The sequence below is a fragment of the Hibiscus syriacus genome, unplaced genomic scaffold (genome assembly GCF_006381635.1).
Source record: "Hibiscus syriacus cultivar Baekdansim isolate YM2019G1 unplaced genomic scaffold, ASM638163v2 tig00111023_pilon, whole genome shotgun sequence".
NCBI lineage: Eukaryota > Viridiplantae > Streptophyta > Magnoliopsida > Malvales > Malvaceae > Hibiscus > Hibiscus syriacus.
The window spans coordinates 46,987-59,409 of NW_024062957.1; the positions used below are offsets into that span (position 1 = coordinate 46,987).

At 32.0% G+C, this 12,423-nt stretch overlaps 1 protein-coding gene and 1 pseudogene across 1 annotated transcript; both read right to left on the reverse strand.

The window, feature by feature from the left end:
• Positions 1-2,069: 2,069 nt before the first annotated feature.
• On the reverse strand, positions 2,070-4,175 carry LOC120150688 (annotated as a pseudogene).
• Positions 4,176-4,316: 141 nt separating this feature from the next.
• Positions 4,317-9,056, reverse strand: LOC120150695 (serine/threonine-protein kinase STY46-like). Its single transcript, XM_039163318.1, has 5 exons — positions 9,009-9,056; positions 8,826-8,913; positions 8,280-8,500; positions 4,474-4,554; positions 4,317-4,394 (listed from the first exon to the last, which is right to left on the reverse strand). Exons 1-5 carry the CDS (start codon positions 9,054-9,056, stop codon positions 4,317-4,319), a joined length of 516 nt encoding a protein of 171 aa, XP_039019249.1.
• Positions 9,057-12,423: the final 3,367 nt, after the last annotated feature.

Genomic DNA, 12,423 nt, shown 5'->3' on the forward strand with positions numbered 1-12,423 from the left:
ATAAAAACATCTTTTAATCATGAATGGAAATATTTTATACCGACATCTATAACAATAATTTAAAGTTAGGGTAAACTATATTATGATTATTTAAAGAGGAATTAATTTTATTCTTATCATCCATCTTTTAATTTTATTAATTTAAATATTTAATTATGTCAGTGATATTAATCAAGTTATTATTAATATTTAAAAGAGAATGACGATATGATTAAAAATATTGGTATACTAAAACATTTTATTCCTATTATTTATACATTATATCCATTTACACTTAATTTTAATTTAATATAATAAATTTAATCTTTAAATTAAATTATAATATGGATTACGATGTTATAAATAATACGTTTAAAATTGTAGTTAATGAATTGAAAAATGTCATTGAACATAGTTGAACTTTAGAGTTTAAGAGTACATTGGGATGACCTAATTCTTTTGTATTACAATATTTGATATATATCTTATGAAATAAGATACTGTTACACAATCTAAAACTTTTTTAGTTTTATACGGATTTAGAATCGTTTAATAAGTGATATTAATAGTAGAAAATGAGAAGATATTCACTGTAAAAAAATAATAAGTCAATTTGAGTCATCTATTTTCATTTATCCAACGATCTTAAATCTGAGTAAAACTAAAAAAAATTACATTGTATAAATAGATCATAACTCATATTTTATAATAATATATTTAATGAAAAAAAATTAGAAGTGAAGACTCAATTTTAAGACAATTAGAGAGAATAAAAACACGTAACTTATTAAAATAAATCTAATAGTTTGTTCATAATTGAATACATTATATATATATATATATATATATATATTGTAGTTAATGTAAGATTTAAAATAAAAATAGGTTTAAAAATTTTATATTTATAAACTTGATTTAATATATTTTTTTCACGTTTATTTTCTCATATTCGAGTCCCCACTTAATCAATTTTATTTCTCTTTTTTATGTCATTAACTATATTATAAGCATGAATCCAATGATCTATGTTGTAAAAGAATTGTTATTTCTTGATGTCTCGAGTTCGAACACTATGAAATTAAGGTTACGAGCGTTTAATGTCAAAGAGTTGAGTGATATCTTTTAAAAATACTACCTTGTACTTACCCAAATTAATAAAAAAAACTATATTATAATATATATATATATATATATATATATATAATATTATAAATTTACTCACATATTTTGGGGAAAAAATTGAAATTTATTAAAACAATTCATATACAATGCATACAAACTCTCTAAAGAAGTTTATACAGGAATCACATATGTAAATACATGATATAGTGGGATGATGCACTAAATTCTTTAATTAATGTAAGTGAATCGAATTTGACACCTACGAATAGAGTAAATTGAGTTGGGAAGGTCGCCTTCATCTCTGTAGTACCTGATCTAGATTAGTCAGTCAATAAATCATATACTAATAATTAATTAAAAAAAATATATGCAAATACAACTTCAACACTTCCCTTATTAGATCCACTATAACCCCTTAACATAATAATGAACATCTCCAAAATAAGAGTTAAAAAAGTATTACAACCCTGACATACGCTCAATGACTCATCACCTGTCATTCTATCATACTCCACAGCAAATTCGATATCATACAACATTAAAGCTACCTTATATACGCCTCAAAGAAATAAATGGTTGCCTCATATCTGAACTCCTAAATCCAATATTCATTTAATCTTATGAGCTTACAAAATCTTCTCACTCATTCCCTTCAATTTAAAATCTCAATTTCTTTCTAAATTACATCTTTCAATTTTTTTTTCTATCCTAAAACCAAATCTAAGATATGTTCATCCTAAATCAAACTCAAATGACTTAAATTTATAAAAAGATTTAAGTCAATAGAAGAATTTTATTATACTCGATCACAAATTATAATAATGTCATGAGAATACATAAAATTTTAAAATATAAATTATGTAAAACCATATATTCCTATTTTTTATTAAACGGAATAAAATTTTCGAGTATACGAAATTTGAGTTACAAACTCTAATCATGAAAATATGAAATTTCGTTGTAAACATAGAATTGCTCACAACATATGCTGCTAATTAATCCATGGAGTTTCTTCCCATTCTTTTCTGTTCTTATTATTTCCAGGGGGAGTTCTATAGTATGCAGGCACAGTTCGAGGGAAAAACATTTGTCTCACTCCTTCAGACTGTACAAATGGGAGAACAATACTTGATCCAACCTGAACAACAACAAATATAGAAAATGGTAATGCAAATTCGTATACTCATATCATATTCATGTCGCATAACAACTGTTTAGTAGAGATACAAACCCAGAGGAGTTTAGCTACATGCCACAAGCGTTTCGGAGACGGGAACGGAAGCAACAATCGTCCGACACCGTATATTGCCATGGCCAAGATATGGAAGGCCAATCTTAAAGGATGAGGACATAAACCGGAGTGTAAGGCCGATAGTCCGTATGCGAATACGCCTCCGAGTCTCAAGTATCCGAAACATGCCTCTTGGATATCCACCATTGTTGGATCAGACGAGGCATTCAACACCTTCTGTAGGACATTAGCCAGTGTGTTTATCGTAGATGACATTGGCTGCAATGCAAATGCAGTTAAAGTGGTCTTAGAAGATCCCTGAGTAAAACAACATCAGACAGTGCAACAGTCATTCCCCCTCCGGTTATAGAATGTCGCATATTGAGTGCATCGCCGATCAAAAGTGCACCGGGAGTTCGGTGTGGAGAACCAGCCATGATTTTATTTGGCATTGTTTTTATGTTACCCTTCTCTATTGCAGATATGAAGGCAGTGTACAGTTCTGGAAGAACCTGAAATGCATGAATCATACTTTTAGTCCTTAAATTCCCCTTATAAACAATATAAGAAAGATCCAAGTACCTTGGGAGCCACTTGAGTTTTCAAATAATGAGCCATTTCACCATCGGAAACAGAAGGTACATTTTGACTCGGAACATCGACCAAGCAACGAATTTCGGTACTGCTAATCGGATAAAATGCGAAAGGCGAAGGTTTTGATATTACAAGACCTCCATAATTTTCACGGGGAAGTTTACAGTTTGTAAGAACCAAACCAACACAATATGAGGGGACATCAATCTGCAGAACATAATCAACATCGTCATATTTTCTCAGATCATAAGAGTTTGACATTAAGCAAGACTTCCTACATTTTCACCTTGGGATTGCAGAGAGCGCGTCTCAGATTCGAGAAACAACCGTCGCAGACGACCGTGAGAGGAGCATAAGCCGTTTGCAGTTGTCCACTCTTATCTTTGTAGTGCACTCCTTTGACAGTCCCATTTCCTTCAAGCAGAGATGTTACTGTCCCTTGTTCTAGACTTACACTACATAATCATATCATGAAACGCATAAATTCCAAAGAACAGTAGGAATAGAGTAATAGGATCGAAGCAATGGATCGAATTTACTTATGAAGAGACGCGGCTTTCTCCCGCAACCTTCGAACAAAACGACCATTATGAAAACCTCTTCCAGCGACATGGGACTGAAACTTTTCTAGAGGATATGCTAAGGGGGCATCCTTTCCGTCCATGTAGAGAACATAACCCAGAAGTCGCTGAGCATCAATGTCATCAACACAATCTGCAGTGTCAACATTCAATGTCGAAGAAATCACACCGTAACATTATATTGGCCCATAAGCTATTTAAATGTAGGATTTTTCTTGTTTAATTACCCTTAAGGCCTAACTCAATCAGCTTGAGGTATCCTCCTGGCATTAGATTTTCACCAGCAATTCTGCGAGGCTCGTTTAAGTCCCTCTCGATCACACGAACTCGACGTCCGTCCTGCAACATGTAAGCAGAGTAGAATGATCAAGTATCATAATCATATCAAAATAAGATGATGAAACTAGGCTAGAAGAAACCTTTCCAAGAGAATAGGCAAGAGCAGCACCGGCAACACCGGCACCGACTATTATAATATCTGTAGTCGCAACAACCTCAATATTTCCAGTTTTGTTAGCACAGTTTTCGTTCGGAAACTCCATAGAGGCTGTTCTCTTGAGCTTGGTCAGTCCCCTAAATCTTACGAGAAAATTGTAGTACAAGAAAACAAACCCCAAAAGAGAAGCTATAATAGCACCTGCAAAGCCAACTACGTAATTGTCAGCCATTAATTTAACAACAATATGAAACAAAATATGGAATGAATGCTCAAGAATAATACAAGTGTGTGCACATCTACTCTAGCACTTAGCTAATTAGGCCAAACATTTAGCCCTTAGGTAAAGTTACTGGAGTGAAGCAATCACTAATCAATGGTTGAACTCAATCTTTGCAGCACTTTTTCTACGAAAGTTGCTCCGCGTGAAAAATTTGTACTCCAGTGATTGCTTAAAAGCAAGCAGGTTAATCATCATGTCTGCCACATTGTTGGCTTCTTTAAACTTGCTTTCTTGGACAATATCTCACCTGCATGTGAGCTGTCACTTTCGACAATAATCCGACTGTAACCACCGGCCGGATGCCCTTTACTATAGCTTTAGACACCTCCTGCAGAAGCCAAGTACGTATTTCTCACATCAAATACATTTGGAAATCAAAAACAGAATGTTGAATGTTAAAGGAGCATTAGTGTTCACATCAAATGAAACAAACTTCTTCTGCAATTAAGGACAGAGAGTATTAGGGAGCCTCTCCCAATCCATGTGATCTGCATATAAGGTTACCTGTGTTACAGCATGACACCTTAGTTATTAGTTTCCCGACTAGTCCAAACGAAGGAAAGTACCGCTGAAAATGACTGAATATCTGATAGTGGGGACGCATAGCATTATCCGATGAATCTATTATCCAAATGAATTTGGTAGGATGAACTAGGGTTGTAAACCAGTCGAGTTCAAGTTTTGTTGTGTTCAAATCAACTCGAAAAGTGTAAAATTGAGCTCGCATTAACTCGAAAACTCACGAGTATAAATTTTTTGACCTTGACTAGAAATCAAAACTTGAAGCTCAACTCAAGTTCGGAAAAAAATTTAAACTCGAAATATTGTTAAGCTTAACTCTATTGAAGCTCAAACTTGAACATTAATTAAATAAAAGTCTTATATTGTATTTTTTTTAAAAATAACAACATATAAATGTTAATATTATAAATAATTTAATTTAAAAATATAAAAACTTAATATATTATTTTTTAATTACTCGTGAATTTTTTGAATCGAGTATGAAGTAATTCGCTTCGACTCGTTAAGAATTTGAATCTTCGAGTTAAGAGTTAACCGAGCTTTGATCAAATTAATCTTGAATAACTCAAAATATGTTTCGTCTTATTTACTCTATATAATATAATATAATATAATACAGATAGCTCCATTCGAACATGATCATTGGCTTTCGAGATATCAATCTCGAGTTCAACTTCACCCATCCGACCTCTACTTTATGCATGTGATTTGATGCAGGTTTTTGAAAGCTAAAAGCACACTGTTAGAGATTTACAAGTCGAAAAAACAATCAAACCAAGATGAATATAGATGTCTCAGGTAAGACAACCTTAATATATGACTAAAGAAAGACGTTATCAGAATGTTAATATGTTTTAACATTTTCGGTAAAGTGCTGCCTAAAACATTATTTTTTTCTACAAAAAAAATGTTAATATTTGGCGTTACCCAAAATGTTTAACATTTCCGATAAAGTGTTACCTAAAATATTATTTTTTTCTACTAGAAATGTTAATATTGGGTTCTACATAAAATTAGTTAGCAAAATTAATATTTCCGGTAAAAAAATAATGTTTAAGTAGTGCTTTACTGAAAATATTAAAAAAATATTAATATTTTTAATAGGATCTTTCATTAGCTATATATTGAGGTCGCCATACAAGAGAACTACCTAAGATGAACATAAAATAATAAGATAAAAAAAAAAAAGGAGATTTAATGTGATTCTTTCTTTCCTAAAATTTAATATCTATATCAAAATCGAAGTATTCCATATGCTCCCTTAATATCTCTACAAAACTCATATTTATAAAATAAACTATAAAAATTATAGAGATCCCAAAAGCAATTAGTCTCTTAAAAATATTTTCTCTCTTTTAATTATGAAGGTTAAGACATTATTTATACCAAAACTCATTGTATTTTAAAATAATTTTTATAAAATAAAAACTATTACCTTAAGTAGTATTACTTGTTAAATAAATTCAATTACCAAATAATATAACAATTAAAATTATAACAAAATCATACATAATTATATTTGAATCAAAATCTAGACCAAATTATCGACATAGAACGAATATTAACTTAAGATCTGAGATGACATTAGCTAAGTAACATGACTGTAAGATAGGTGAAAATTAGATTGGATCAAAATGTATCAATTTCTAAAAGTATCCCAAACGATTTCTAATAAGAAATATAGATTTAAATATATTTAGAACAAAAATTTAACGGTAGCTGAAATAAAGAAAAAAGACAAACAATAAAGAAAAAATATAAATCGGACCGATTCCTGCAATTTGGAAAGTATATAAATGTTGGACTTTCGAATTAAAGGTGATGATCAGAAAATTATTGTGGAACTTGTAAGGCTGTATGAACTTAATTTTTAGGGTTTAGACGTGAGACGATTAATTGTTTCTTAGATGGTTCAAAAGAATTTTTTTATATGTAACAAAATTTATGAGGAAATTCAATTTTACTTTTCAAGTTATATTATAGATGGAGGAAGCGTAGTGTTAAGTACATCTAAGTATTAAGTTTTAATTGGGGGAACCCTAGCCACTCTCTCCCCTCCCCCTCCCTTTTTTCTTTTTCTTTTCTTTAGATTATATAAATCAGATCAACTTTCTCTTTTTTTGATTTTGTTTAGTCGGCAGCAACATCGATTTTGATGTTGGTTGTTCACCGTCAATTCTCTTCTCTTTTTATATTGATTCAATTGTATTGATTGATTTTCGTGATAACTTTATTATGTCTTGAGTATACACAGGTGTACTGCCTTTTCAATATGGATGGAGGTTTTTTGTTGGTTTTTCTTAATATTAATCCAACGTTCATTAAAATTGTGTTGGATATTCTCCATAGAGGTTTTAGGTACGAGCAGTTGCATCTTCAGGATACACATGCATTATCAATATTAATTTTTTTTTAAACAAATATTATCTCATAATCAACTTAAATTATTAAAATAAAATTTTAAATTAAGAAATGATCTATTGAAAAATAAAGGAATATAAATGTTCTAGTAAGAGAATATATATTTCTTCTTATTGTATGATCTAGGTCTGAGTTTTATATAAATTTCCTTAAAAATCGTTTTACATTCACCGTGTTAAAATGACAAACTTCTAAAATTTTACGAGCACTACTAGAAAATCCCTCTTTAATGACGCTCATTGCGCGTCATCTATGGGTGCAGATGACACACAAATACTCGTCATTGAAGCCACCGACATAAATCTCAGATGACACACAATTGTGTGTCATAAATCTATGACACGCATTTATGACGCTCATTTATGACGCGCATTGAGCGTCATTGAAGCCCCTGTCATAAATGAAGATGACACACATTTGTGTGTCATAAATTTATGACACGCATGTATGACTTACATTGCGTGTCATTGAAGAACACGTCATTAAAAAGGATGACACACATTCGTGTGTCGTGATTTATTTCATAAATTATATATATATATATATATATACTGTAGATTGAAAAATAATCAAACTAAATCACATTTAATGCCTCATAATACTAAATATATATATCATATTATATATAAGCAATCCATTTGCATACAATATATTCACATTAAGTTATCAAATATATTGTAATCATATGTCGATACAAAATATCACGGCATAATAAAGTTTGTCACATAAGATACCCATTCTTTGCGAATATCATCAATGTCATCATCCGTGTATTCTTCCTTCCCATCGCCAACCTAAGTAAAAAATATGAAATAAGTATATAATTTATACTTATTTAAAGTGAAGTATATAACTATCAAAGAGTACTAAAATGACCAATTTTACATATGCATTCTTTGAAGCATATGTAAAAATAAATTTTACACATTTAATTAGTAAAACTTCCCATATAAATTATATACATTATCACGGCACGAATTCACAGTTTTCAGTCTTGCTAACAAGTACTTGCATTAATTTGTTTAGAATAGCATCCTATTCAAGTCCATATGATAGTTGTATGACTAATGTGTATGTATGATATGACAGATGTGTATCAGAAAAATTTGCTTGCATTCTTATTGACCAACACTTCAAGTCTGTTGGTTTCGCTTGATTAGTAGCTCCCTTTGGCTTAAGCAACATGGACATGGATTGCAGCCTCTTTGTTATCTCGGTAAATGATGGCATTGATTCATGATCATGAGACCAATACTGTTCTATTAGCTTCCTCCAATCAGGATGGCAACATTCTGGAATAGGAGGTCGAAGCGTGTTCTTCACGATCCCTCCTGCAGTCATAATTCAGTAATCAAACAGAAGGCTTTTGTTTAGCTTTCAGACAGAGTGAAAAACTGGAAAGGAAAGATGGTTAATTGTATGCAGTTTTTGATATGGCTTCAATTTATACACGAGTTGTTTGTGATGTTGTTTTATACTATTACAGAGCAAGAGCAAATGTAGTCTTATACCCTAAAACTCACATAAACCTTTTTTGATCTTCATCTTCAACGAAACAACATTTGATTGATCATCAATGACTTTTCCATACATGTATATTTTCCATTCATAATCACTAATCAGGGCTATTAGCATATTGGTAAATCAGAATCTTACCAATGATGGCACCACAATGCATATCAGCATATGGCTCCTCTCCGGTCAAGATTTCCCACATTGAAATTCCATATGAGAATACATCAACCTGTCAAATTAAATATTCATAAATTTGGCTTTAACGTGTACTCATTTTCCCTTCCCAGTGGTAAGACATATATACTTGAATATGGTTTTACTAACCTTTTTAGAAACCTTGGTGCTACTACCATTTAGCAGTTCTGGCACCATCCATGGCAGGGTTCCTCACACACCTCCAGAAACTAGAGTATTGCGTTTGATTCTTGATAATCCAAAATCTTCGATCTGTAGAAACAACACGTTGTAGCCATACTTCAAGTTAAGAGCCAACGAAAACCTTTCAGAGACATAAGACGTCCTAGTTCCTAACATGATAACTTGATAAGTTACAGCATATAGACTAATTTTGAGGGGAACATGAAGGTTTAAGGTTATTCTATAATTCTATTTTCTATACATATGATCACTAATCATCTTGGGCTAAAAATAATTTTGGGGTTAACCAGAACTAAGAATTTTTCTTTCTGGTCATTTATGATTTATAATATCACGTGAGGCACCTTGAAATCATAATGCCCACAAGAACGATGTTTGTCTTTAACATATTGAGTACCTTGCATATGGGTCGTTGTGGGTCCCTTAGATTGACAAGCAAATTGTCACATTTCATATCAAAATGAACAATGTTTTTGGAATGCAAGTATTCCATGCCAAAAACAGCCAATGAGTGCATTATTAATGAGTCTACCAATGAACAACACAAACCACTTCAAGTTCTCAAAAAGAAACACCAAAGATAACTTTATCAAACCTGTAAACAAGCAAGTAAAGAAACAATCAGCTAATGTTAATTAAGTTATTTGTCATATGGCACTTTTAGAATCAAACGTTGAAATTCGAGTTTAAACGATCATATTACTATTACTCCAAATGATCAATAATATGATGCAAAAGAGTAACAACAGCACCAACCACCAAAGAACAAAGCAAGATCAATTAGATTATTGCGCAATACTACCAGAAATAGCAAAAAGTAACCCGTTTAACCTAATAAGACTAAAGGGGCTCAACCTATATTAACTTCAAATCTGACCAGCTCAAAACGGTGAATATAATAATAATATACATGAAACACCTCATGTGCTACCCCTCACTATAGCAAAACAGAGTTTTAGCGGCGTTTTTTTAGTCATATAACGACGTTTTAAGCGACGCTAAAAGCATTTGCGGCGATAGGAAAAACGCCGCAAGAAGTGTCGGCAATACCAACGCTTTAAAGTTAGCTGCGTTTGAGAACAAAAAACGTCGCAAAAGGTCGATATCTATAGCGGCGTTTTTGGAACAAACGCCACAAAAGGTCGAGATCTATAGTGACGTTTTTAGAATAAACGCCGCAAAAGGTCAACATCTATAGCGACGTTTTTGGAACAAACGCCGCAAAAGGTCAGATCTATAGCGGCATTTTTTGATTCAAACGCCGCTAATTACCTTTCTTTAGCTAAGATGATTTTGCATATTTCATTTTTGCTCTACATCACCAAAATTTAATATCATCTAGCTTTATCTAATTAATAACCATACATTTTAATAAAAACACAAGTTATGCAGAAAAATACTTAACAACAAAATAAATTAAAATTTATAAACATTAAAATTAAATGTAATGTAGTTTGACATTGTTTTCTAGAATTTAGTCTACGTTCTTTCAATTTTAATTAAAAAAATATTGTTTACTAGAATGTAGTCTTCATTGCTCTTTCGTAGGGAAAGAAAGTAAAAACTCCCTTAGCTCCGGTTCACCAAGAAGACTCCTTGCGCGGACTTCTGCTTCAACCAAACGCAAACAAGAAGTCTGGAAGATACAAAAATATAAGAAATACTAATAAGAATCAACATGAAACTTAATATAGAGAAAAAAGGAAACATTTGGCATAGAATCAACCAGCAAAAACACTTGACTTAGTTATTAACACAATAATATAATATGTAATTATAGTAATGCATAACAACATAAGAAACTAGATCTTACATGAATTGTATGTCAATATCCAAATAATGCACTGAAAGAGGTACAAAACATATAATAGCAGTGCATATTGAGTTAAAAAATTTGCAAAATGGAAAAAAACAAGTAAATGTCGTACAAATTCGAAGTTTTTGAGATCAGGGAAGTTCACAGCTACAACAACCATTACTGCTTCATTTATAGCCACTCGTGTCCATGTTTCTAGACTTCTGTCCTTATTATCTAGCATACCCCTTTCTTCGATATGTGCCACTTGGAGGAAATCATCAGTTGTAATATGCACCAATACAATAGCAGAAAGTCATATCTTCGCTAAAAGGCATTAGGTTAAGGGCATTTATACCTTCTAAACAACACTATCAAACACGATCCTAAAATTTCACATTCAAGAAGTAATAATATCTCAATTTCATTCATTTTATATATACTAACTAAAACCCTCTTAATTTTATAAAATATGTTTTTCTCCAAGTTTCTGTTTCTCTGTTCCGATTAATTATTTTATAAAATATCATTGTGGAGATGAATTATACTGCTGCCTTCCCAACGCATCAAGTCCCATCAACTTAGCAACCACACTGGGTGGGTTACATTTAGACTCCACATCTTTTGACGTTTCCTAGGCCAAGAGCATCTTCATGGGTGTTACATTACCTTTCTTGCTTGACAAAGTTCTCCTTAACCCAGATACCATCTGGGCACACAAAAAGAAATAAAACAAGTGAGAATGCAATGTTATTTTTATAATTCAAGTGGAAGATATAGAGACAAACATAATCCCTATCAGTTTGCTTATAATAATTACTATTGCAGAGACTAAACACCCAATATTTACCACTTTATCCTCTATCGGATCTCCAAAGGCGGGGCTTAACATCCTTACAACATCAGATTGACTCCTAGAGTGTGAGGACCCTGCCCATCAACCAACAATATGTTAAAATAGAAAGATAAATATAAACAACCAATAACACCACTAACTGACGTCTAATTCATGCATAAACCTGTCCCACAAGAAACATGGAGTCAAAACCACTAGAACAAAACCAGTCAAAAAGGCGATCTGGTTTCTGTTTCATATCGAGATTCATACATCTATTGTACAAACAATCTATAAAAGAAAAATAATTAATGTTGCAAATGGAACTAAAGTAATTGAGACATCTATTGTACATTGCGAATTTTTCAGATTTACAAAATGCAATATATAAGTTGAGCACGGTTTTAGGTGGGTCGAAAAGGATACCGTTAGTTTCCATTTTCTGCGTATAAAGAAATGGTTCAGGCTAGAATATGAAACTGATATTGCAAGATGCTCTAAGCCCCAAGTTATACAACCAATTTAACACATTTATGGAGAGGATTGTATACCTGATGCATTACCCAAGCGCCTCGTGTCTCTAAAGCCAATAGTAACTGACAAGCATAACACCATCAGAAGCCAGTTAATCTCAAGAATGTAGATCTGAACGTGGATTTTGGACGATGTGTGGACTATTTTGACCTTCGGGAAGCATCCAAGGGAAGATCACTGTTTGATTATCGAGAACA